General features: G+C 36.0%; 1 protein-coding gene across 10 annotated transcripts in view; it reads right to left on the reverse strand.

Moving 5' to 3' along the window:
* Positions 1-26,147, reverse strand: part of PTPRD (protein tyrosine phosphatase receptor type D) — a 366,746-nt gene that overhangs the window by 274,067 nt on the left and 66,532 nt on the right. For all 10 annotated transcript variants that reach the window (XM_065046079.1, XM_065046078.1, XM_065046083.1 and 7 more), the window contains exon 2: positions 12,933-13,100. In XM_065046079.1, the coding sequence (XP_064902151.1) occupies positions 12,933-13,017 (85 nt within the window). In that variant the 5' untranslated portion in view covers positions 13,018-13,100. The remainder of the gene's footprint in view (positions 1-12,932; positions 13,101-26,147) is intronic.

Raw genomic sequence — 26,147 nt, forward strand, 5'->3', positions numbered from 1 at the left:
CTTTGTGCCATGGGAAAATCCCACACATTTTTCATGTAAATCTAAAAGCTATTTTTAACATGCCATCCACAGCACTATACTTATGAGTCTCCAAAGCACTTCATTTCACTGTACTATTTTTAGAAGTCTATAATTCATGAGTAAAAACCAACAGTGAGCTGATAAGCAGTATGCAAATCATCAATCTAAGAGAATCATGTTTGGTTAACAAAGAGGGAAGGAATAGAAACAAAACTTTAAAAAAAACAGTTCTAGTTTTTGTTTCTATCTAGACTGGAGGTATTTGTAAAAAGTTATTAATAACATCACTTTAGTGTAACTAGATGCGACTATTTTTTATGCAATAGTAAATTCTAAAATAATTTGTTGTAACTTACATGATTCAACAAAACTTCAGAAATTATAAGGGAGCAGGCATATCCTCATCATAAGACCAACTTTTACAAGATGGCAACAATGGAATTTGTGATTTTAGATCTGCATTAATAAAAGAGTACACTGCTGCAATTCCTGACATTGCTAACTGATAAAAATCTTATTTCATTAATGTCAGAATGCACTATAAAGAGTCAATAGCCAAATGCTAAACATTTATCACCAAAGTTAAACACTGAAAGGCAGTTGTTTTGAGCAGGTAGTCATTAGCTAAAAGCATTTACTGAAGTTTGTAAAATGGAAAGTATAAATACATTTTTATACAATACTTAATATTTTAATAAATGTATTTAATAATAAGTGGATCTTTAATTAGTAAATTGTGAAATTATTTTAGGGGAATCTAAATTAATTTGTTATGAGACATTTAATTGAAAAGAAACTCCATACCATTCATGTTTCTAAGAAAATCCTTATACACTTGATCTGCAAACCCAGGCATAAGAGTAGATGCAATATCATCTTCATATTGCAGGATCTTTCCAAGTTACAATTTATCACTACTGGTTTTATAATGCATACAGCTTTAGATGCTACAACCATCAAGTCACTTTTATCTGACCACAGATACTTAAAAAGGAGAGGGGACACATTACACATCTTCATATGAACAGAGTGTCTGAAGAGGGAGCATTATATTAAAAAAATAAAAAAGGTGAGTAGGATTTTCCTCTAATGTACTTCAGCTGTGAAGTATAAAGCATCAGAAGGCATCCTGTAAAATAACTCTAATCCTTGTGTCTCCTGCCCCACAGCAACGTATACATACATTGTCACACAGCTGGCATACATGTGAGCTCCACCACCTGTAACAGTAATATCGTAATTTTCCAAAATTGTAAAATACATTAGCTTTAATGCTTGTTATTGCTTTTTATGTCACTTCCTGGATTCCAATTATATCAACACTGTGATACAAGAATCTCCATATCAGCTCTTCTGTAAGATGTAGTGGAGTGAATAAACAGTGGTGAACGATGCTTGTTGAAAATACCTGTAATTCTGAATGCAAGGCCACAGCAAATGCCTTATTGGCTCTCCTTAAGTCTGAGTACCCTGGTAGCATGTCTCCAGCAGTGTCAAGAGAAAGTGCTATCTGGACATATTAGCACAGGTACTTTCTGAGGTCCATTCACTTCATATTCCTAAGGCCATTAAAGCTGGCATTCCTGCTTGCTCTTCTATTATACTAATTTATGGATGTTCTGTACATGATATTTTGAAGTTCCTCTTGGAATTACAGATTCTGTCTGCCTCCACAAAAACAAGTAGCAAATTTACTGGCTTTTAATCAGTCCACTACTAACTTCCTCAAATACCACAGTTCTGTCATTATGGGGTACATGGATACCCATTCTGCTTTCACATTATTCTCTACCCCCATTATTTTGCAGACCTCTGCCACAATCCCTACACCTGCCTCTGCCATCTCTTCTTGAGAACTGAGGAGCGTTGGCCTTTCCAGCCTTTTCTGACAAGGCAGCTGTTCCATCCTCTGGACCATTTTAGCTACTATTGTCTGTACCTTAACTAGTTTAGTTTTATCTTCTTGAGATATGTACATCAGACTGCATTCTAGTATGCAAGATGTGGGTCCACTAAGGTTTATACCTATTAAATAATCTCCTCATTTCCTGAGGTAGAATTATTCATAGATTTAAAAGTAGTTGTTTTTTACTTAAAAAAAAAAAAAAAAAAAAAAAAGACGAATTGTCCTTCTCACTTTTGCGTTGAGTCTAGCATATAAATATGCATATATATAAAATGCATCAAATCCTAACCTGAGAATATTCAGATATATAGTAGCAATTTACCATTTAAGCAGTTTGTTCCAATAGTTACAATGTAATGGTCCAGAATTAGCTACTAGATGATTTTAAATCCTCCTCAATCTTATTAAGCAAAATTCTCTATTGCTGTATCTGTCTTTTCTACAGCAATATATGAACACACCAGCTGAAATAAGTCTTTACTAATCTTTTTAATAAAAAAATATTAAGTTATTACCAAAGATGATAAAGCATTTTGAGTTTTTCTCTTCCTTGCACTTTCTGCAGTTTGTCAACACACTTGTTAGAAGAAGAAACCAGGACCAGATTTGCACTGCCTTTTTTATCTCAGTAGGCCCATATATGTAGGGTTACTTTGCCCTTCTACTCATGTTCATTCTACCTGTGCTTTTCAAACAAAAGATAATGTTAGACCCTACCACCTTAACACAAATGATTTAAAAAAAAAAAAATAATATATATATATATATACATATATATATATCAGTTTATTTTCAAAATAATTACATTTAAAGATATTACTCTCTTTTCTGGATCATATTTTTCATTTTAGTTGTTTGGCCTTGCATTCATTGCTGCTAAAATGTGTGCTGTTTCACTAGAACAGGTGACCAACGACTACTTCTCTCTCCAATCACATGCCAATGTTCTCAACAGTTATTTTCTAGATTTTTCTAAAGCATATGCAAAATTCTTGGAGGAAAAAAGTTATCCAGGTGGAACTCTCCTGGAAATGCCCATATATAATTAACCCTCACTGCCAAAATAAATTCAGTACCACTTTCCCTTGTTGTTTCTCTTCTTCCTTCTTCACATTTGCATGTGCCAAAAAACAAATCAACAGTAGTGGAGCCTCCCTTCCATCCATATGCTGCTGCTGAAGTGGAAAGCATAGAGAGGTTGAAAAATACAGACTAATTTAAAAATTAGCTTCTAAAGCACAAACTAGAACAAAAATTCTATTCAGTTAAGTTTCATAGATGCATTTGGTTGAGGAATACTTATCCCAAAAGAATAAATTTTAAACTTCTATTGAACTATCTTCCTGAACAACAGCCCTACCAGTAAAAGGGTCTCAAAATATCTTTTCAACAAGGAAATTGAGAATGCAGTATGTGTTGTAGAATTCTGCACAGCAAGACCATGTCCGAGGTGCTGTTTACAGTCATGCCCCAGATTTTCTTGTAAACTGAAATGATCATTTGCCACATACTTGCATCCATGTTGTATGAGTAATTTCAACTTTGAATTCTCTTCTATCAATTTGTGCACTTCAATTATACAACATGAACTCTATTCATCAGCTGATATTATAAATCTGCACTCATTTTTCTCATAGCATGCACATTACAGTCTTGCATAATACAGTGAAAGTCACAGTAGCAATTTATACACAACTTTACATTTGTACCTTTTATAGCAATTTAACATCAAGATGTAACTTCATTCTTTACACTGATGCCTTTAGAAGAAGGAACCAGTTCGATTATTTAGTTTATATCAAAAAATCAATGAAAATGTGTATATTCCCCAAACTTTGAGAGGATTAAATAAAAAATTATTCGCCTATTTTGAATAAATACAGCTCAAGCTGACATTACTTAGGAAGAAGATCCTATTTATCAGTAATTTGGTGGGAAGGTGGCTTTCTGAAAGATAGGGTGGAAACAAAAGTTAATGGTGATCTTTCTATACATTTTCAGATTTTTATAATTTGCTAAAGCTGTTATCAGAAATTCACTGCTGAAACAGATGCTGCTACTCAGGATTTTATCTCTGTTTGAGCCTCTGAGGGTTAAACCTCAGATGAGGAGTGAAAATATTGTGAACCACCACAGCACTTGCTGTGCTGTGTGAATATAACCTAAAAAAAATCTAAGATTCCTATACTGCTGTTTCTCTTTTCTTTCTCCCTAAGAATTGTTCCTATATTAAGAACAACGTTAAGTACTTCTAGTAAACTTCTAAAGTATGTAGACATCTTCTTAAGCAATCTAACAAACACAGACACATTTGAATTCCCTGCAACTTCTGACAAGAGAATATTAATAACCCACATGCCTTTATCTGCCAATGGTCATTATTGATGCTGCAGGGAATTGCACACAGCATGACAGTTACTCATACTGAAGTTTCCCCAGAAACACTTTCTGTTAACAGTTGACATTAATCTAAATAATGTGGGTTTTTTTCCAATTCCGTTGTGTCGTTAAATTACAGCTCCCTTATCTAGATTTCTTGATGTCTGGAAAGACTGGAGAGACACTCCAGAAAATCCAAAAGATGTAGGGCTTTCATACCTGAGGAGACTTCACTGCATCTACAGTCAGTCACAGGCAATGATGCCACGGCTTAAAGGCTTCTCAGAACTCCAGAGGTTGAGACTGCTCAGTGCTCTGCTTTTGGAGGTAGGGGTCTGCAACTACTTAAATTAACAGCAGTTGTAAAACAGACACTAAATCAATCTTCAAAGTTGCAAAGATAAGCTTACAAAATCCTCGGGAAAACCATTCGGCAGTTGGTCATCAGTTTGCAGCGTAGTTCAAAGCCCTGGTAAACTGTTTAATTCTGAATGTACAAGTTACAAAATACACACAAATCTTTTGCTCATATTAGATTTTGAAATGTTTTGTTATGTACAGTTTTAGAGATAATCCAAACACCATCTTAAAAATTATGTGAATTGGGAAACTGTATTCCTCAAGCAGCTCTCAATTTTGCTGTTAATACTTGATAATGTAAAGCAAGCTAATCAAACATGGTGGTAATTATGGCTGCTCTTGGAATTAAATTATTCTACTTTTCTTTAATGTAAGGACTTGAAAAATAAGAGTTGGATAAATCCTGGCTTACGTAAACATTCATTTTATCCTTAATTTCTGTTACAAAGTCAGTATGTTTGGAATGATCACATAATGTTTTCATTTCCCTTGACTCTCCATCTCATCTATCACGTATATTCCAAAGCCTTCACTTCACTGCATAGCAAAATTAATACATCTAGAATGGTTTGGTACAGCTAGCTGTCTCACTTTTCTCTAAGACTAAAACTTTTGAGAACTGATGGGTGATTTACCTGACGTATTTAAATATAACATTTAACAAGTGCAATATAAAATTTATCTTGCAATACTATATATCAATTTTAATAAAATCAACTGGAAAATGTCCTAGGGTTGAACTGTAGAGAGCACATAAAAATTCCTGAAACAGGAATTTTCAGTAAAGGCAGTCCGTATGTAAACTCTCTTGCAAAAATCCCCATCATTAAAAGAAATAGCAATGTAAACAAAGCTCTGTATCTTACACTGGATGAATGCTATCAGTACTAAGACACAAAGACATGAAACTGAAAAAAATTATCAGTAAAGAGCAGAAATATTTTACCTTTGGATTTTACAGTTCTTTCTCCTGCCCATGATTAAAACAATTATTGAAACAATCTCTTTAAAGATGTCATAATTTAAATTTAAATCTAACATGACAGAATTTTAGTCCTAGTTACCAAATCAAATAATTTCCATGTTGGGCTTGCCTGCACATAGCGTTTATGAAGCTATTCTGGAAAACGCTTGAGTTTGTTTTTTTTTGTGTGGGTGTGTAAACCCTGTATGTCCAGTTGCAACACTTAGCATAAGATAATTACTTTTTGTAAGACAATTACTTCAGAAGATCTATTTAGGTCAGTTTAGTGCTGTAGATAAGTACTTAGAAACAAAAATTTCATTGCGGACTGCATGAATGTGTTTCAGTCTTTGAAAGTACATTAAAAAAATTAAAGGGGAAGAATAGTATTAATAGGGGAAAAAAACAAAAGGTGTTCTTAATAAAGCAAAATGAAGGAAACAAATAGCACTAGAAAAAAAAAATAAATTAAAAATAGCCTCCTTGTGTTTGATTTCAGCAATACTATGCTACTGTCTCTAGATTCTCTTTAAACAAGAATTTCTCTCAATCACCCCAGCATTTGTTAAAAGTAATTGCTGCCCTGTTAGCATTAATTTTTAGCCCTTCCTGACCCTGGTCAAGAGAAGATTGTGAAGACTTTTCTTTTATACATTGTGATGCTAACTGACACAAGTGCATCAGGAGCCAGAAAGTGAACTAAGTATTACTCACATTTCAAACAATTGGCAATGGAAGTAATACACAATAAATGTATTGTTTATGGTTAGTATTTTTGTTTGCCTTTTTACAGTCAGCTGCAACCACTTCTACTGAATGAAGAAAGAATTGTGGCTTCTCTTCTAAAACAGCATCTTAAAAGAAGCACAAAAAGAAAAAAGGCAGAGCAGAAGCTATGTAACCATGAGTGAATGAAAATAATTACACAAACAAAATGACTGGAATGCAGCAGAGAATTTGGAAGTGTTAGCGACCAGGCCTTTCTCGGGCTGAAGAAGGAAAAGGATGTGTGCTGTGAGAATTGATTTGATTACTAAAAAACAGGATGAAGAATACATGAAGAAAATTATTTCATTCTATTAATAACAAATAAACTCTTCAATTTTTTTTAAAAAAAAAACCTATGAAAGACCAGGAATAACCATTTTAAAAGCATTTTATATTTTATATGTTTCTTTGACCTCAGTGATTAACTTGACACCTCATCATGACCGAGGTCAGAGAGATAGTACTATACCATATTCTGTAGATTGAAAGGAAAACAGTTACGTAAGTGTCTCTGAAACATATATGCTTCTTGTTATCAAACAGATGAACCTGCAAAAAGCTTCAAGGTAGTTGCTACTCTGCTATTTCATTTAGAAAACATGTAAAACCCAGTAATTTTCTTATTACAAGTATTGTGATATTACTAATTTCTCAGTAGATGTAGGCAAGTTTTGCCTTTACATCACAGGTATCAAACATCTGGCCTGTAGGCCAAATCTGGTGCTCTACTGTATTTTATCCTGCCTGACACTTTATTTCTACCCAACAGCAATGCCAAGCTCCTTGTGCCCCGGCTCCTGCCAGCACGCTGGTCACCTGTGCAGCGTGTGTGACACATGTTGCGCTGCAGGAGCAGGAGAATAGTGGGAGCTGCAGCCATAGCTACAGGAGAGCAGTGAGCCAGTGTAAGAAGAGTAATAGGTGAGACTGATGGGGGACACTAGTAACTGCCTTGGCGTGTTGAAAGACAAGACTGACAAGAACTATGGGGCAGAGCCGGGGGCATTTAATTTTTTCATAAATAGCCAGATACATGAACTTTAGCAATTACATGTTATTTTTAAAAATACCTGTAAAAAGATATTCTGTAACCAGGAGCCAGGAATTAATTCTACATTGTTTTCCATGGATATGGCCAGCTCCATGGTCCAGCAGTGGTGGCCAAACTTGTGCAATGACATGCTAATGTTGTTTAATAAATAATATGTAGTTTAATAACAGGATGGCTCTGGGGCATAAGCAGTAGTTAGACATAGTTCCACAGTCCCGGCCACTTGTCAAAGTTCATGTATCTGGCTAATTTATCAAATGAAATGTGACTGTCCAGCTGGCAATACCCCTTTAAGGGGGGATGGCTTGAGCAGATGGGGGAAGAAGGAAAGTGCCTGTTTGGCTTTGTAATGGTGAAATAAAGCGAATGTCTCTATTTGGAGGAGAGGGAGGATGGTGGAATAAGGAGAATACTCCTCATGGGGGGTGACAAAAGGAGAGTATCAGTCCACTCTCAAAGGAACATTCTCTTTCTTCCACTATGGAAGAATGAGGAGAATGTTCATGCCATGGAAGAGCATTAAGAATAACGTTGTTGTTCAAGGAACTGGCAATGGGGGAATAAGGAGAATGCTACTGGGATAGATGGAGGGGAAGAATTGATGGAGAAAGAGCAACTGCTGTTTATGGGGAAGAGGGTTTGAAGGAAATGTGAGCCTGTGTGAGAGGGACTGAGTATTATTTAACCTGGTCCTAAAGGACATCTTGGTCTTTTACTTATGTGGCACACCATACCATCTTTGGTGAAATAATTTGTGTTATGAGACAGTGTTGGTGATAAAGGAGTACAATGTACATAACCAAGTGGCAAACACAAGGCCTGTGGGCCAAATCTTAAAATTACATTTGGCCTTTTGAAGGCAACTGCAAGGTGGATGTGGCCCCCCGTGGAAATGAGGTTGACACCCCTGCTTTACACAGTTGTCATCTATTAATACGCCATTGAGAACAAGACAGCCAATGATAAACACTGTGAACCAGCAGATTGTCCTACAAACAAGAAGGTTAAACAAACATTTTCTTTCCTTAGCAAATTCTGAAACTTCTTCCGGTGTGCACAGAAACTACAAATGTCAAACACAAATGAAAGCAACTAAAAAAAAAAATCATATTCCTCGAGATTTTTCACTTTTTATACTTAAAAGTAACACTTAATTTTACTAACAATAAAAGGTAAAAAGCAAAGGTAGTTTTGCCGCCTTTCAATTATGTTTACCTTGCTCTGTCAAAGCTTAGCTTCTGGTTTAATGGTAAGAATCAGATCGTGGTTGCACACATAAGGGGTGCACACATCCCAGGTGAGCTCATCTAGTCCACCAGGGAAGGGTCTTTCGGCATTTCTATTCTTTAATCCTTTGAGATGTGGCCACGGGAGACTTTAGCAGCCCGTGCCAAGACATGTCAGAGTTTGGGGTCCTTCAGAATGATGGAGAGAAACCAAGATATCTCATTCTCTACCTCAGCAGTGAATGTAAACAGCAAAGAAGTACTAAGGACTACCATTGGGAATCTCTTCAAAAGCATGAAGCAGGCATGGAATTTTCATGGTGATAGAGGAAAAAAAAGACAAAAACTTTGTCCCCTTTGTCTCACCCTCTCCCCACTAAACAGAAATAACATAGTCCTGCCAGCTGTGTGTGAAGAAGTTCAACAAGAACCCTGGAGAACAGTAGGGTCTGGGACCATTTTACATAGTGCTCTACAAACACAAGCAGTATCTGTAAGAGTAGAGGGCAGAGCAACTCCAGCACAGCAGGAATTTTTTAAGTCCTCAGGAAATCCAGAAGAGCTGATCACACAACAAGAAGACAAATCTTTCTGTCTGCACACAGAAGAGTCACTGATCCTGTGCTGTCTCTCACACAGCCCATAAAACGCCTGTGAAAATTCAACATATCTTCCAAATAAATGGAGTGCACAAGAGTAAAATGTTACTGTGATACTCAAAGACCTTCTCTTTTAGTTTGGTAAAACAGCAAAACATTAATTTACAACTCACAGCATTAATGTAATATTATCTAGAGCCATATAAACACACATACGGCACACAATTTAATTCATAACTTATAATGTATATTGATTAGTTGACAATCATAATCTCTTTAATCTCCTATGTTAAGAGACAGATTAACATGCTGTATGGTTTTCTGCACTATGTTGTAAAGGGAATGAAATAATCAAATTTCACTAGAAAACAGGAGACATTGCATTGACATGTAGCTATTACAAGACTTCCTGGTTTGTGTTATGTGTATCCAAGCCTTGTAGTTGAAATTTAAAACAAGTCAGTGCAAGTGAACAAAATCTCACATCATTCTCTCTTTTCAAATTCAGTTCTTTCTATAATTTCTTGGAAAGAAAAGGAATGAAGGGAAGGATGTACGAAGCTGAAAAAAAACAGTTTCGACTGTAAAGTTCACTTTGTAAAAAAGGATTATGTTAATTTATATGGATTGTGAGCATTCGTACAATTTCTCAGTCACATCTTTTATTAGTAGAAAGCAAAAAATAAAGGTAATATCAAAAGAGAAGCCTTTTCCCATAAAATAAGAGCTAGCCAGATTAGATAAAAGCCTGACTATTTAAAGTGACCATTTCATATTCATCTGGTACACATAAGAGTTCAGTCACCTTCTGCATTTCACAGTACCACTACCCGCATTGCAAAAACTCTTTAATAACAAAACAATAGGTGGGACCAACAGAAACAAAGCTTTCAAAGTTCTACGCAAGTCAACAGTATGTTTAAATGATCAGGTGGGAAAATGCACTTCTGTCCTTAGAAAGTTATATTGTCCAGCTCAAGTCTCTCCTTAAGAAAATACAAAACCAGTAAAACCTTAGAAACCTAGTCTGTAACTTCTTAGCATAACTGCCTGCTTATTCTGTGCCCTGGTATGCCTTACCAGAGACTCTGACCTAAAATCTCAGCTAGTGGATAGCACAAATTAGTTCTGCTTAAAGCATCGCTATTTCTTTTAAAGCAAAAAAATAGTTAATGCAGTTATTATTCTATAATACTTTAGTTCTAAAATTCTAGCAGCATTTCTCAACTTTTTCTTAGTTGAATGTTTCTAATCTTCTAACTTTTTCTTAATGTTTGTGATTTTTTGGGGGGGGGTAAGTATTTTTAAATTGTTGTTTCCTTTCTCCTATTGGCTAATAATAACAAGATACAATAGATACTAAGTAATAACCGTAGATGACATTGCAACATTATAAATCCCTCCAAGAAGACTACCTAGTATTTTTTTTTGGACTTTGACTACACTCTCTTATTGTAACTCTGCCTGATATTACCTACTAAGACAAATACACAAAATCATAAAGGAATGGTTTACATGAGCTCGTCCAGCACAAAACTCATTGACTTCTGTATTTGTGAAAGATAGCCAGCAGTATTTAGGGTAGGGCATTTTCAATTTACATTAACAGCACTTTTGACATATTATCTACTAATCTAACCACGGGAAACTGTTAATGATCACATGATACAACACTATGCTATAAACCAGGGTCTAAAAGCAACAGGGGGAAAAAAAGTTTCTTTTAAGATTGCATCTTGTCATCCAGGCTGCTTCACTGAGAATAATGCCCACAAAAAGATGATCTTTGTGCATCTTACAACCTGTATTCTACATGTGACACTCCACAGATTCTATCAACACCACAAAGTCGTTATAGCCCTAGCCACCACAAGCTAATAGCTGACTTATATTTCATTTCATGTTATTTAAAATTAAAAAAAATAAATAAAAATTAAAAATCATAAGCTGTATGCAGCAGTTTTGGAAAAAGGAATCTGAAAACTCCCTTAAAACTGTACTGGGACACCAGGCAATTTTGAAGTACTAATGCTAATCTTCAAAAAAAACTATCCTACTTCTCCACAGAGAAGAATGATGAAAGAATTCTGTTTATTGTAACATGATTACAGAAACTACACCCTTCTCTCATGAGTACAGGACTAACAAAGGATTTTCTGGGTTTGACTGCCTTTTTATGAATTCACACCTGATTGGGATTACCAAAACCAAAAAATCATTCACTACTCGCCCACAGAAAGCTGGACATTCCATTATCTGAAGCAGAACAGGTATACCAGATTCTAAAAATCTGTTTGCTAAGCACAGAATTTACTTTTAAAATAGGTGATATAATACAACTGAAGAAACATTCAACATATGGGCCCACTTCCCAATTAATTATTTGCTGGTTGAAGTGTTAAAATGTCCTTGGCTTCACCGTAAACACAATCATCCCAGCTGGTCATTATCTACCTGGAAAGAGGCCAAGGAATCTCAGCTGTCAGTACTTGAGAAACATGTATGGTTTGTCGGTTTGTCCTTTTTTTTTTTTTTCTTTTCCATTTATTTCACTTTCATAGAGCTACAGTTAAAAGAAGGAAGTCTTATACACATGGAAGTGGAAAGATTTTGTATTTCTTTCATTGTAATTTAGTATATGTGGAGTGCAGGTGATAAGCAGAGTGACAAGGAACTCTTCAGTATGCGTTTACTGAAAACTGATTTATCCAGCCTCACTGACACTGTTTTTATTCTTGTGTGTTCCTACTTAATTCAACTGCTCCTTTGTTTTACACAGGTGTGTGAAAAAACACAAAAGTCTTCAAAAGTCAGAGTTATTGATTGGTGATGTACGTGCACAGAGTCAGGAAGACTCAGTAGGAAAATATCCTTCAGTTAAGTGAATGCTAACATCAGCTTGTAGCAGACCTGCAGGTCAACAGGTGGAAAGCAAATGGCTTTTCTCATTTGCACATTACTTCTGCAGGAAGCCAGAGGACAGCTGGGAGAAGGAACACATGTAAACAAGGCAGACCTAATGATTTCCTAATCAAAAAGAAGATAATATCTTCCCATTAACAGGTAAACTAATTGACCAAAGTCCAACAGTTTCTCCTCAGTACAAGTAAACATAGGTGCCTCTCCTCACTGAAATGTCATACATTTAGGCCACCCACTAAGTCTTCAATTTTGCTTGATTCATTTGGATACTGTACTCTGCAACAGCTGTCAGAAATAATACCTTAGAACAGCTGTTCTGGCAGTTAAAAGAGCCTGGAATTTTAATTGGACTGGATATTAATTGGGAGTTGGCGCCTTTAAAAAAAAAAAAAAAAAAAAGAAATATTCAAAGAATGACAGATGTCTTTAAGGGATTTAACCAATGTCTGGTAAGCAAGGTTGATCTTTGTTATGACTATGTAACTTTGTGGCAATGGTCTCCACCATCGGAACAGGAACCATTAGCTGCTTAAGAAAAAGAGCACTTAGAAGAGAAATAGAAAGGAAGCTGCCTAAGTCATTCTTTTCAAATAGTAGCTGTGATCTAGAGAGGACCTTGCAGCGTTTTAAGAATTACTTAAAAGGAGACTCATTCCGAGACCCTTAGTAACCATCAACTGAAAACAAAACTGTTCATCATGGCCAAGACCTAAGCACAAATGAATAATAAGCTTACTTTCAGCATCAGCATAGAGCAGCAAGCACAGGAGCACCACCATTGGCCTGACTACGTGCATCATCCAACAGCTTGGCACCAGCATGTTTTGGCAGCCTTGTTCTCACTGGCTTACAAGCCACTGCGAGTCTGTCCGGTCTGAAATTTCAGAGGAAGTATTTTCAGAGCCTGTGAAACAGATAAGAAAAGGAGAAAAATACATTTAGCAAGAACAGTGCAGAGATTTTATATTTTGTTTTGTTTTTTTCCCTAAGCATTCACAATTTGAGGCAAAACAATTTTAAAACACAAAAGGGTAAGGGAGAAAGAAAAGGAAACATGATTCATTTCAGGCTACTGACATTATACCAGAAGATTCAAGGTATGGTATATGTTAGAACTGTTCTAGTGTACTTCTCAGTACACCTTTTCTACCACAACCAAGTATCTGTCACACTCTGGATCTTTTGTTGTATTCAACAGCATCTTCTGAATCACGAGAACTGTCATTGTTAATGAAGTATAACACATCACTGGAATACTCATGTTTCAACAAGGGAATCAAAGAGGATTCAATGTCCAGAACAAAAAGTCTAATTGCAAGCAGCATACTGGGAGCTGATGCCCTGGTATCTAGTAAGAATAACACAGCAAAATGTGTTCCATTATGTGTTCTTAAAGCTAGACATCAAATGCTAGCATATTGCACAGATCAACAGCACTCAAAGGTTAAAATTCCTGTTGTGATTTCCTTTACATATGTGAATCATGCTTAACCCAAAAAAAAAAAAGCACCAAAACCAAACACCACCAGAAATCCAGCACTGAATAAAGGGTTGAGATTCCAATTCAATCCATCTCATTTATTATGATGTGTAATTGAATATGATACACTGAGAGCTCTAAAGCTCAGGTACCCAATTTAAAAAAGCAGTGTCTCATTCTTGTCCAAATTTACCACAACTGAGCAATAACAGAAATTAAGGAATACAAAAATATTTTTCCTTCTCATGGAAAATACAAGAGATATCCCAAAATAGCCTAACGTCACTAAAAGAACATTGAAACGTAATTTTGCTTTTCAAATGATCTGCAACACATGAACTTTGGCAAATCTGATATCATTCTTTTCATCACCACACAAGACTGGTTTCCATGCAGTGAAGATAAAAACCGAGAGGGCAGAGAAAAAAATATACTAATTACCATGCCAATAGGCAGATCTTACAGATTTGTGGGTGGTTTAAAGAGCCCATTTTACAGTATAGTACAATGCTCAAAGAATCTGCTCAAGGTAGAAAAGACATGAGCAGCTGTTAGAAATCTATGGCTGTTCTGAATCTCTTTCGTAAAACTATATTATAAAACAGCTAATGCCATCAAAAAATACATACCTAAGAAATCTGCATAGGAATTGTGCTAAAGGCACCAGCTCTCCCCTATCATCACTACCAGCTTTATGCCACCATTTCAAATGACATGAGACATCAGTCCTGTCGGACTCAGTTGTGTCTGTGCAAGCATATCAGAGCCAACTGCTACATAACGATGCCAATGCAATCACAAAGATAGACATGTATGAAATGTACTTTCAAGGAAGATGTGGTTTTGATTTTCCTTCTTCTAGACTGCAGGGGTTACAAAGGAGCCCTGAACTATCTCCAAAGGCAGCTCGCTTGTGGACAAAACTTTCTCTTTTTATTGGCAGGCAAACAGACTAGCTGACGTGTGAAGGTGAATGTCAGAAATGAGATGGGTGCTAAGATTTGTGTCTGAACCATAAACTGCTGCCTTTAGCAGGGGAGGAAGTCAAGAGGAAACAGCACTGAAAAATAATAAGGGAAGCAAAGGAGAGGAAAAAAAAAAGGTGACCACAAAGGTACGTGTTTTACACAACTGTTTTTTAACAGGGCACTGGAGATTATTTTCACACATTTCAAACACTCCCACCAAAAGACTGAATGTGATACCTAACACAAAAAAATATTCTTATCTTCTTGGAAAAAAAAAAAGGCGGGGGAGAATTTAAATATCTCATGATCCTGACATGAATATATATTTATCCTCTACAAGCTCTTTGCAAATGAAGGGGTGGGTCACAAAGCCTGGCAAAGAGAAGGCTGAGAAGAAAAAGGAGAGGGTTCAGGGTTTTTTTTATATATTAGTAATCCTATTTCATTCCCTCACTCTAAATGTTTATATAAGCACTTACAAATACTGCGCTCATTGTCTCTGCCTTGATGGTGTTATTTATTATCACTCAGATGATAAAAACCAAAACCAAAGCCTTCAGTACTAAAACTTAGCTATGGAGTCCTAAGCAGGGGAAGAGAGAAAATAAATATATGGATAATTTCTAGTATTTGAGGTTAAGTAAACCAAAGCCTTTGAATATAGATGGTGGGTGGATCTTTCTTCTTTCAAACGAATTGAAGATACACTGGTAGTGGAGGCATGCAGATGATGGGCTGATAACACCAGAGAGAAGCAAGCCCAGAGACAATTGAGTGATATCAAGGTTCTTCACACAAGTCTGCCTTCAGCTTTACCTACAAAAAAGCACAGCTTCAGACAGAGACTCTGCTACTGACAAGAGGACCGAATTTGACCTTAATAATCATCTGGTATGTGGGTCTATACTTGGCTTATTCATGAAAACTAACATGGAGATGCAATTCCTTACTAAATTTAATTATCAAACAAGTATTAACTTCCAAATCAAGCCACCTGGTAATTTCAGAGTAAAATGTTCACCTAATACATTGTTGATTCTTAAAGGAAGTAGTTTCTTCTCTTTTCTGTTTCCACCTGACAATAGTTCATTGCCCTCAGAGTGTGGGACCAAAGATAGTGAAAACACAAACAACATTTGCAGCACCAGGTTATACGAGCCTCCTCCTCAGAGGACCAACATTTGTCTCCAAAAATGAATTCAGAGCGAGGCTCTTTCTTAGCAGCTCCTGTTAAAAAATTCACACTGCACGAGTGCAGAAAGATTGGGCTTCTCCTTGGTAGAAAACCGATCACAATAAGTACAGAGAGATCAACAGTTATTAAAAAAACCCTCACTTTGTGAATCTTTAATAAAAGATGTAATTATTTTAGGATAAGTACTGTGTAACTGCTGTATTAAATCACCAAAAACGACTCCTACAACATCTCTAGCAGAGCTACCTATAAATAATTGATTCCACAACAGCTATTTTGGTCTCTTTCCCCAGACAAACAAATTGTTAATACAAAATAGAAAACCAAAGGGTGGAACTAGGTAATATATCTATCACTAGCACATGGGTAAGTAGGTGGATAGATTTTCCCTGATCAGTGGTATCTATCAAGAAGATTAGCAAAAGTGGAGATGTCCAGCCCTCCAGAGTGTTCCATGCAGAGACACAAAATAATTCTCCTCAGCCGTGGCATGGCAGATGAGAGTCCCTGCATATGAGCACATGTACCAATTATCCTCAAAGGAATCAACCGGGTGAACAAAACATCTGAATATTGAACTACTTCCCTTTGGTTTGTTTACTTTAACACCAAAAAAAAACCTTTTAGGTGCTACCACGGTACTCAGGAGGAGATGGTCCAGGCTCTCAGACAGCTAAAGTTATAGAAAATGCTTACCTGGGGACAAATCTTAGCCCCCGTCCCAGAAAAACAAACAAACAAACAAACAAACAAACAAACAAACAAAAACCCCACATATCTAATTGCTTTTACAAGCCTGCCTGTGCATGTTAGTGTTTGATAATTCAACACAGAAATTTAGGACAGCAGAGAGGAGCTCTCAGAAGAAACCTGAACACAGACAAAAAAGAAGTCAGAGCAGATGTAAGAAGCCACATGTGGAGGGAAAAAAAAAAAAAGGAACACACAAAAAAAGGCAACTTACAAAATTCTGGAATACAGGAATGTGAAGATATGAGAGCTCATTTGTGCCATTACACAAACAGGATTTCCAGATCAACTTTTCTAAAGCTTGAAATTGTACGGCCATCTCTAATCTGCCATAAGGACTTATAGGAAAACAACTGGATACACCTTACATTTTTTAAAAAGCAGTGTTTCTCCAAAAATAAGTCCCAGGCAAAGACTGAAACAGAAGACTGTTTACATTATGTTTCTACACTTCATTCGTCTCACCCTCAGTCCTAAATTAAATCCATTCCCTAGACACAGATTTCTAATACCATACATATGCAAGTGAAGAAATACAAAAGAGAAACTTGAAACATTATTAGAAATAAGTCAAGGAGGAAGTACCAATACTTTGTATCTTTGCATATCAACCAAGATTCCTCCCTAAAGAAGAAAATAAAGATTTCATACACAAATATCAGCTGCAAAAATCTAACTGACAGCTGAATCATTACCAGAAAGAATAGGAAAAAATGCATAAAATTAAGCTGCTTAATCAAAATCAATTAAATAATAACTCTTGGTAACACAATGTCTTTTAACAGGAATTAAATGTATTTCCCAAAGCAATGAAGGCAAGTGTCGGAAGTTCTACCTCTATTTCACTCTTTTGTTGATTAAACATTATAAAAGTTTTCAGAGCTGACTTGTTGGAGAAGTTCCATGTTTCATTCTGGTTTTATTCTTAAAAAAGCCAAAGTGCAAACCCATGATTAATGAAGCTTAAGCCAGGTGTGCTGAGTGTTCCAAAGCTTAGTCTTATCAGTCCCTGGATAACAATACACCTTAATGCTCCTCTTACCATTCCTGAATTTCTCTGTTGCAGTTATTCCAACAGGACAGAGCACCCAACCTGGAACAGCAGGTTTCTGATCTCTAGTAGGACTTTGAACTACATTACTATAAAAGCACCACTGAGTTGCAGTCATAGGTGGAAATTTGCTTATATTAAACAACTTAATATATTCAGTCTGATTCTACATCGTAATTCTGTTTTGGATTTCAGCAAGGATTTTTCTGTCACCACGCAAAACAGAAAATGGACTTTCAATAACCAAAGAAATAATAATAAAAAACAGATAAATTATATTAATTTAAAGAATAAATTAATTCAGTGATAGCAATATACTTTAAAAATTACATCACGGCTTGTTTTTCTCATGTAGAAAGTTTTTAAAAGTTCCTTTTTTTTTTACTTACATAAATACTGATGTTCTTATGTAGTCTAAACCCCCACACAGAAAACCCTGCTTACCCTGGTGTTTATACAGCTTCACTAGCATTCTAAATCATGAAATAAAATACAAATTCATAAGTTGTCATGTATCTCAGTGCCTAAAAACTTCTGTCATCTTAGTGGCTTCTGTAGATTATTAGAACTTTTCTTACTCATGGTGCAGAAACAATTCACTAGAGTACTCTGCATTCTTAACTCTATGCCTCCCAAGTATGGATCAAGAAAAAAGTATTGTGCTGGCAACAGCTGAATTGCTGAAATTAGAAGTCTTGCTAGAGGAGAAAAATATAAAATGTTATCTGTCAGTGCACACATTGTTCAGAATATGCAGTAAGTATTTAAAGCATTTTACAAAGCCACAGATAACAGGTTAACTGGACAAATGAAACATATTCTAAGACTGACTTCTTGCCTGGAAAACACCCACTCTGCCAATACTCCAATCTCGACTCTTGTCACTCAAGAACCCTGTAAACTACTTAGGTATAGTTACCCTGAAATAGTCCAGCTCTGACTTGGCCCATATGCAAAATTAAAGAATGCAAACTCTATTCTGACTCTTGTTCAAAAGGAAGGCAGGCAGCTAGGAAGGAGCATCTAAAGAAAAGGAGCTAAAATATATCTTGGCTAATCTGTATTATTATACTCTTTCTTCAACCACAGAAGAGAAACTGGTGAAATCCACAATAAGGTTTGTAACATAGTTATATTTCTCTATTTAGAAAAGGTAAACACTAGCCTAGAAAACAGCAAATGGAGCGCAAGTCTGGTGAGGAGTGGTGACAGAACTGGGGCTGTTTAGCCTGGAGAATAGGAAGCTCAGGGGAGACCTTATCACTTTCTACAACTACCTGAAAGTCGGTTGTAGCATGCAGGGTGTTGGTCTCTTCTCTCAAGTAACATGATAGGAGGAGAGAAAACAGACTCAAGTAGTTAAGTCACCATCCCTGGAGGCATTTAAAGATGTGTAGATGTGGCACTTAAGGACATGGTTCAGTGGTCGACCTGGCAGCATTAGGTTTACAGTTGGACTCTATGATCTTAAAGGTCTTTTTCAGCGTACATAATTCTATGGTTCTATGATTCCATCAATTACCCCCAAGGTCTGGCTTAAGAACAACTGCAATTACAGACTGATTTTTGCCTGTGTCTTTTGTCTCAAAGAACTAAAAGCAAAAGAGCAAAACACTTGTACTGGGTTATTTGCTGTAGACAGTTTGTTAAAGTCTTCTTTGCTTGAATAACACTGGAGCTGTGCAGCTACCACTTTATAGCACAGGCTAAACTCATGAGCACTAATCCACATATCAAAATGTTCATGAAGCCATCGGGCCATATACCACATATTCATCAGACACTCCCAGGAAAAGGGACTCCGAAACCAGCCTTCAAGCAGATGCTCTCAGCAGTCGTGCAGAAAAGCGCTATTCCTAAGAAGAACTGTTAGACTTCAGAATTCTGGGACCATGGTTACTGCCAGAGCCAGCATCTTTTAGCAGCTTGCTTCCTCTCAGAGCTAGGTATCTGGACAACCTAGCAAGGAGAATGATCCTACAGCTCCACTGCTATGCTCATGACATAGTCTTGCTAACATTGCTTCTATCTAAAGAGCCATCTCTGTTTCAAATGCGTTTTGCCTCTTCTGTATCTTTTCAGTACGGAAATTGTGAAACATTCAGGTTGGGTCTTGCCTTTAGGATCAGATGAAGCTGAAGTATACTGGGTACTGCAGACACTGAAATAAAGCTAGAAATGTATTTGCAAGTCTGAAGCTAACAGGTCAAATCTGACTTCAAAATCGCAAGGCATCTTTTCTCTATTATATTACTCTACAATTTCTTTCTTTATGGCTTTTCTTTTTCCTTTTCACTTTATAGTTTTGTTTCGATACTATCCAATATACTTGTTGCTTAATCAGATTGAAGCATGACTGAGTGAGAGAGTGCATTTGCAGTACACACAGGACAGTAATCCAGCTGCAGCTAGTTTAGCCTGACTGCACTTTATTATAACATTGCTGATGGCAATACAATCATATTAGAAAAAGAGATGGAGAACTGAAATGGTTATTTTTCAAAAGTAGTTGGCATTATAAAATGATTTTACAATAAAGTACAAAAACTTCCTGAAGCAATAAAAGAACTATGCATTTCCCATACTAAGATATGGCATAACAGCACACAGTTGTCCACAGTTCCTCACTTAGAAAAAAGATGAGAACTACAAAATATCTTTGTAACACACAATACTTTTTATTACACTCAAAGAAAAAGTAAAAGTAATGTTACCAACTCCTTTTCAAAGTCAACAAAAGCCTACAGATGTTTTAATTTTGGAAGCTTCCTTATTAAGGAAAAGTACCGCTGTGTACACTTTTATATACCAAACTAATGTCCTGATGTTGACAAATTAGTTTTGATATCAAATAAAACAATAAAAGCATCAGCAGAGCCAGAAAGCACGGTTGACAACATATTTTTCTTCACAGACCACAATAAAAACTATAGCTTTATCTGTAATTAGTGGAAATTAGTGGCTTAGAGCGGCCACCACAAGTGGCATTTCTGGTGTTCCATAGAACATTTATACCAACACACTTCAAATGGAAAGTGAAAAACAGAATAGAGACCTCTTATCCAATTTTCATAAAGGACATGAGAAAGAACACATCTGAAATGTTCTGCATATAGCTATGGAAATACTACCATAATATAGATACCAATAGCACATTTTGACATGGACAGTGTATGCATGTCCACGACAATATTATACAGGTGATGCCATATTTAACAACAATTGTTTTCCTCACAGTATACTGGAGTAGTTCTATCCATGCAAAAGAACTTACTAAATGCTATTGGTATTTATCTTACTAGTTACGAAAAGGACACAGTTTCTGAAGCAGGCAATCTGTTGCTTCTTGAATTAGCAAGACAAATCAGAGAATAAAACATTACAAAAGATTAAATTGGTGAAATAACCAGACTGCAGGGACCATTGATAGTCTGCTTTCTACATGAACAGTCAAAAGGTGGAAGAAACTGGACTGACGACAGGAAACAAAAGGGAGGTTATTATCCTAATTGTGTTGATCATCTTTTATAAAAAAACACGTTGCTGAGAAAACAGAAAAGATGGTGTTTTAGAACTCTCTTCCATTCAGAGTTTCAGAGTCTTTCATAATCTGAGCATCAGAAGGAATAACAAAATACAAATGTAAGACAAAGGAATTCATTTAATGGTCATTAAAGCACAACATCTGCACAGCAAGAAGTTTTAAGAATGTACACACATGCACACATACACATAATCATAAAAGGACAGATTAGCAGAGTTCAATATCAAAAGGTAGATGACACAATCTATCCATCTTTCATACACATGCCTCAGAAGCAAAGACTTCCAGGATTTCTGCTTTTTCTCTCTGCTTCCTGCTTTCCCATTTCTAGCTGTGAATAGCAGTGGGTAAACATACTGCTATGACATTGAAACTAAAGAAGGAGTCTAACCTTCAACTACAGATTTCTTTCTGTTTAGCCAGAACTAATGAAATATTAAGAATTCATGCAGGTGGCTATCAAAAAAAACATTTTAGAATTCTACCCTGGTGCTTTGTACCATATAACAAAGTATAAAATACCACATGCTGTGATCACAAAAGGCAGCGTCCTGTAAGAAAGTACACAGCAACTTTAAGCCTTCACAAAGTCCCATTTTTCTAAGCTTCCAAAGACTCAGCTTACATTAATTCTGTCATTAGAACATGAAATAAAACTATTTATAATACTTGGGGAAGAGTGCTGTGTAATTTTATGGAATTCTGTATATGAGCACAATCAGCTTCGATGATAATGTAACACTGCTTTCCACACAGAGGCAGAAAAAAATTACTTGTGCTCCCCCTCCAGAAAAACACCACCTATATGACAGGTACCCAAATTCCACATGAAGCACTGTCTCAACAATCACAATGTTGTGGTTGCCAGCATTTTGGGGAAGCCACAAAGCTGTGCACTTCACACTATGAAAGAGGGCTGTAAATGGCAGTGGTTACTCAGGACTCAACAATTCCTGCTGGAGCCATTAACACTGTCCCCCAGAGACATAATCTCAACAGGAAATTCTAGAGGGAGCTGCACATAATCATACTTTAGAGATGAAGTTTGTGTGTTTTTTTTTTAAATTAAAAAAAAAAAAACAAAAACAAAAAACAACCAAAAAACTAAAAAGACAATTCCTCCTTTGGTTCCTTTACTCAGTCTCATTTGTTTTACCTAAGAATCTGCCTAGATGAAGGAAACCATATTTATTTATTTTTAAATTAATGCATCTGCTTATTTATACCAATGACAAGGTACCTACTTTTTTACAATGTATGCTAAACCTAGAAGATGATCCTGAAGCTCTACATGGAACACAGATATACACCTTGTGGGAGTTTCATCTTTCACAAGAGAAATGCCTGAACAACTAATCATAACCCAGGAAAGTTTCTGCAGCATTTCTATTATAACTGTTACGTCTCTGGACATGTGTGCTGTCCTAGGAGTATTGTTCTGGATTGATTAGCATCTTTATAATGAAATGCTCAATTACAGCTTTGAAATAGGTAATTATAAAAGGAGTGTGTATTTTCCAGTTGGGGATTTTGTTTTGATTTTTTTTAATTATTGGTGCATGGAAGGCAGCTGTAGAAGTTCTGACTGCACTGTCACCTCTCTGGAAAGCAACTACGTTTGGTTTGTCCCATTGTGCATAAGCTAAATCGAATTTCTAGTTATGACTGGTATGGGAGTTTTATTTTCAACTGTCAGGGTGTGCAGCCAGCTGTAAACAATTTTTCAATGTTTTGAAAGGCCTCATTTGAAGTATACAGTTGCAAATGACTTAGACTGTTAGTCAACAGAAAACTTTTTCAAAAAACACATTCCAACTGTACTTCTTTGGTGTAAAAGAAAAAAAATGTGTCAAGAAAGCTACACAATATGGATTTTCTACATAACTGTTAGCAGTATATGTAAAAAGAGCAAACAAATTTTGGGGGCATGTCTAAGTCTGGGCTAATGTTTCAGACTCTTATGTACATTATTGTGTTTTGAAGAGGGCTGCATCACCTTAATGTTGTTAAAACAAATTTCTGCCAAGAAAAGCAACTAATTTTTTCCTGGGGTTTAACAGCAACTGAGGGGGTGGGGAAAGTGGTTTTAATTTCAAGGGTCAGAAGTCAGGAGAAACTATAAATACTACTTTCCTTAGCACTCTGCATGCTGCAGCATGCCATCAATTTTAAAAGAAGCTTTCTGCTGAAGAAACTTATTCAGCTGTTGAGATGATGTGTTAGTTTGCATTGCTTCCTCCTCTCACGTGCAGGAAGATACAAAATTTAAAGGAGAATTACATATTTATTGTATTATTTTTCAATTTTAATAATAAAATCAATTGTATGAAGTAAAAAAATGTAAATATGTGTTCCAAGCAACCTCTAACCCATTGTTATCCAGAACCACTATTCATCAGCCCAAATCCCTGTCATGTAACAGAACCATCACTGCTGCCAGCAACACTATTTTAGAACAGATGTTTACAAAGGGGTGTCATAAAAATTAAATTTCAACAGAAACCATTTTTTAAAATCATGTTTCATATTAAATTTGATAGTAAATTCTAAAAAAATCATCTATAATCACCAAACACAATTTGCAATCCATGCTATTTGTTTGTGCCCATTACAGATTTGATTCTTCATCTACCATTGCCAACTTCTTTCACAAGCAGAACATAGATTTTTATAGGCTTTATTTTCTGTTTCTTTCAATAAATCACTTAGTAATATGCTATCATTCACTTTGAGAATCTTTTCTGATCTCAGAAAATAAATACTTAACATATACACTACTGTCAAAACCTGCATTAGTAGTAAGCACAAACAGGTGAACACAGAGAAGCTATTCAAGTAGGACTTTCGCATAAAAATGAGCTAGCAAGACATTCCTAAATTTGCTGTAGGCCAGGATCTTCACTTGCTGATCTTCAGGCTTAGACAAAGCATGTTAGAGTATCTAATGACTTTCTGTATTTCAGAAATAAATCTCTCCCCTTGCTATTTCCAATGCCAGTCTTCGCTTTCCCTGTGAAAATGAAATAAAAAGAAAGCCCAACTCTTAAAAGTAAATACTTATGAGAAATCTAGGAAAGAACACTTTTGCTCATAGCAGTAAGCACTGACTGCAAACATGAAAGTAGAAATCTGAACACACTAAAATGACAAAGGCAAATTATGTTAGTAGAATGGGCTCTTCCAAATGATTTTAACAACGTCAGCATTGAAATACTGCTAACCACTTAGTAAAAACTACACATTTTCTTCAAAAAAGAACCATCTATCTCAAGACCAGAACAATCGTAACTGTGTTCTACCTGGGCAAAATTAAAAATCAAAACTGAGTCTAATTTTGTTGGAAAACTAAGAAGAAAGTGGTGTGAGACAGAAAGCTGCTATTTATCATTCAGATAAACAAGGCTGAGACTAAAATGTCCTTAAGTATTCTTGTATTGTGCCACATAATAACAATGCCACCTTTTGAGATAGTTCATGTAGTTATCACAGAGGACAGAGCAATGTCTTTCATGTATGCATTTTTACCATAGTAGCCAATCACTTATAGAAGATAAAAACTATAGATTTTGTTTTAAGGCAGTATTTGAGGCTGATAAATAGGTAGTCTCTCTGATTCTCTTATCCCTCTCTAAAATAGAAATCCTTGCTAAAATAAAAGGCTTTATTTAGTTTACAGCAAGGGAAAAGAGCAATACTGATGCCTTCTCCCCACCAAAAACCACCTTAAAAGTAGATTCAGTCAATCAGACCCATTCACAATTTAATGTCACTTCTAGTCTTAGATTGGAAGAGTCTAATACCTTTTCCAAAAATGAAAAAGTTCTATCTTGACATTTTCTAATTAAAGTTTTCTCAGTTTTTATTTAACATGTCCAAAAATGTATTTAAAGTTAGAAAGCCAAAGTAACAATCAAAATCAAACTGAAATAATCTGTGTGGTGTCAAATGATGTTTCTTCTTAGCTGAAGTCTAAATGGCTTCAAGTTTGGCAGAAATAAAATTGCTTCAGAAGTGCTAATGGACTAAAAAATCTGCTACTGACACATAGTTATGGCACAGCTGACCTCAAACATTGAGATTACTGGGGAAAGAGGATGAAAGCAGGCATATATGGAATATAAAACTTCAATATGGCAGGACAAGCAGAATGGAAGACTTAAAAAAAAATCAAATATGTTGCGTCAAATTCAAAACTGAATTGTTGCATTTCCTGATGAAAGCAGAATACTTACCCAACACATGAAGACAACAAAAGTAAGATCTTTCAGGCACACAGAAAATCTTCACCAGTAGCCTCCAAGTAGGAAGTTTGTCTTTCATCAGTTGGGTTTTGCCTTCATTCCATTCAACTTTGAAACTTAAAATTAAAAAATCCCCTGATTCACTGTGCCACAGATCTTTCTTATTACAGAACATTCTCATGCTATAATCCTAACCACAGATACAGAAGTCTGTCTTACACATTACAGTACCCCTGTGGGAAAACCTGGAACACACACACTCACAAGGTTGTTAAGCAACAAAATGTCATTGCTTTCTTCACTCTTCTCAGAACCTGCACCACAGTCAGCTACCAAATCACAAAACTATTCATCAAAGAAACATAGAAGACTAGATCATCATTACTTCTTAAATAAAAAGCTATTACAAGGAACTGGAACAGAAGTGATGGTAGAGATAAATTTTCCAGGGACCGGAAAGTGATAATAAAAGCAAAAGTAACATATTTAGCCCCTTCTCCAAGGAAAGCTGGAGTACATCATATATGCACAGACCTTTAAAATATTTCCCTGCAATGCTGTCTTAAATATATGGCATATAATGCCCAGGCACAGTGTTCTTGTATTCAAAGTACATTACCAGCACTAATCCATGTGTCTAACACACTCAAACTTTCTTGCTTTCTGACAGTTACAGAACAAGTATGTCAATTCTAAAGGAAATTATCAAGACACTGTAGGTG

Source organism: Columba livia, chromosome Z (genome assembly GCF_036013475.1).
Source record: "Columba livia isolate bColLiv1 breed racing homer chromosome Z, bColLiv1.pat.W.v2, whole genome shotgun sequence".
NCBI lineage: Eukaryota > Metazoa > Chordata > Aves > Columbiformes > Columbidae > Columba > Columba livia.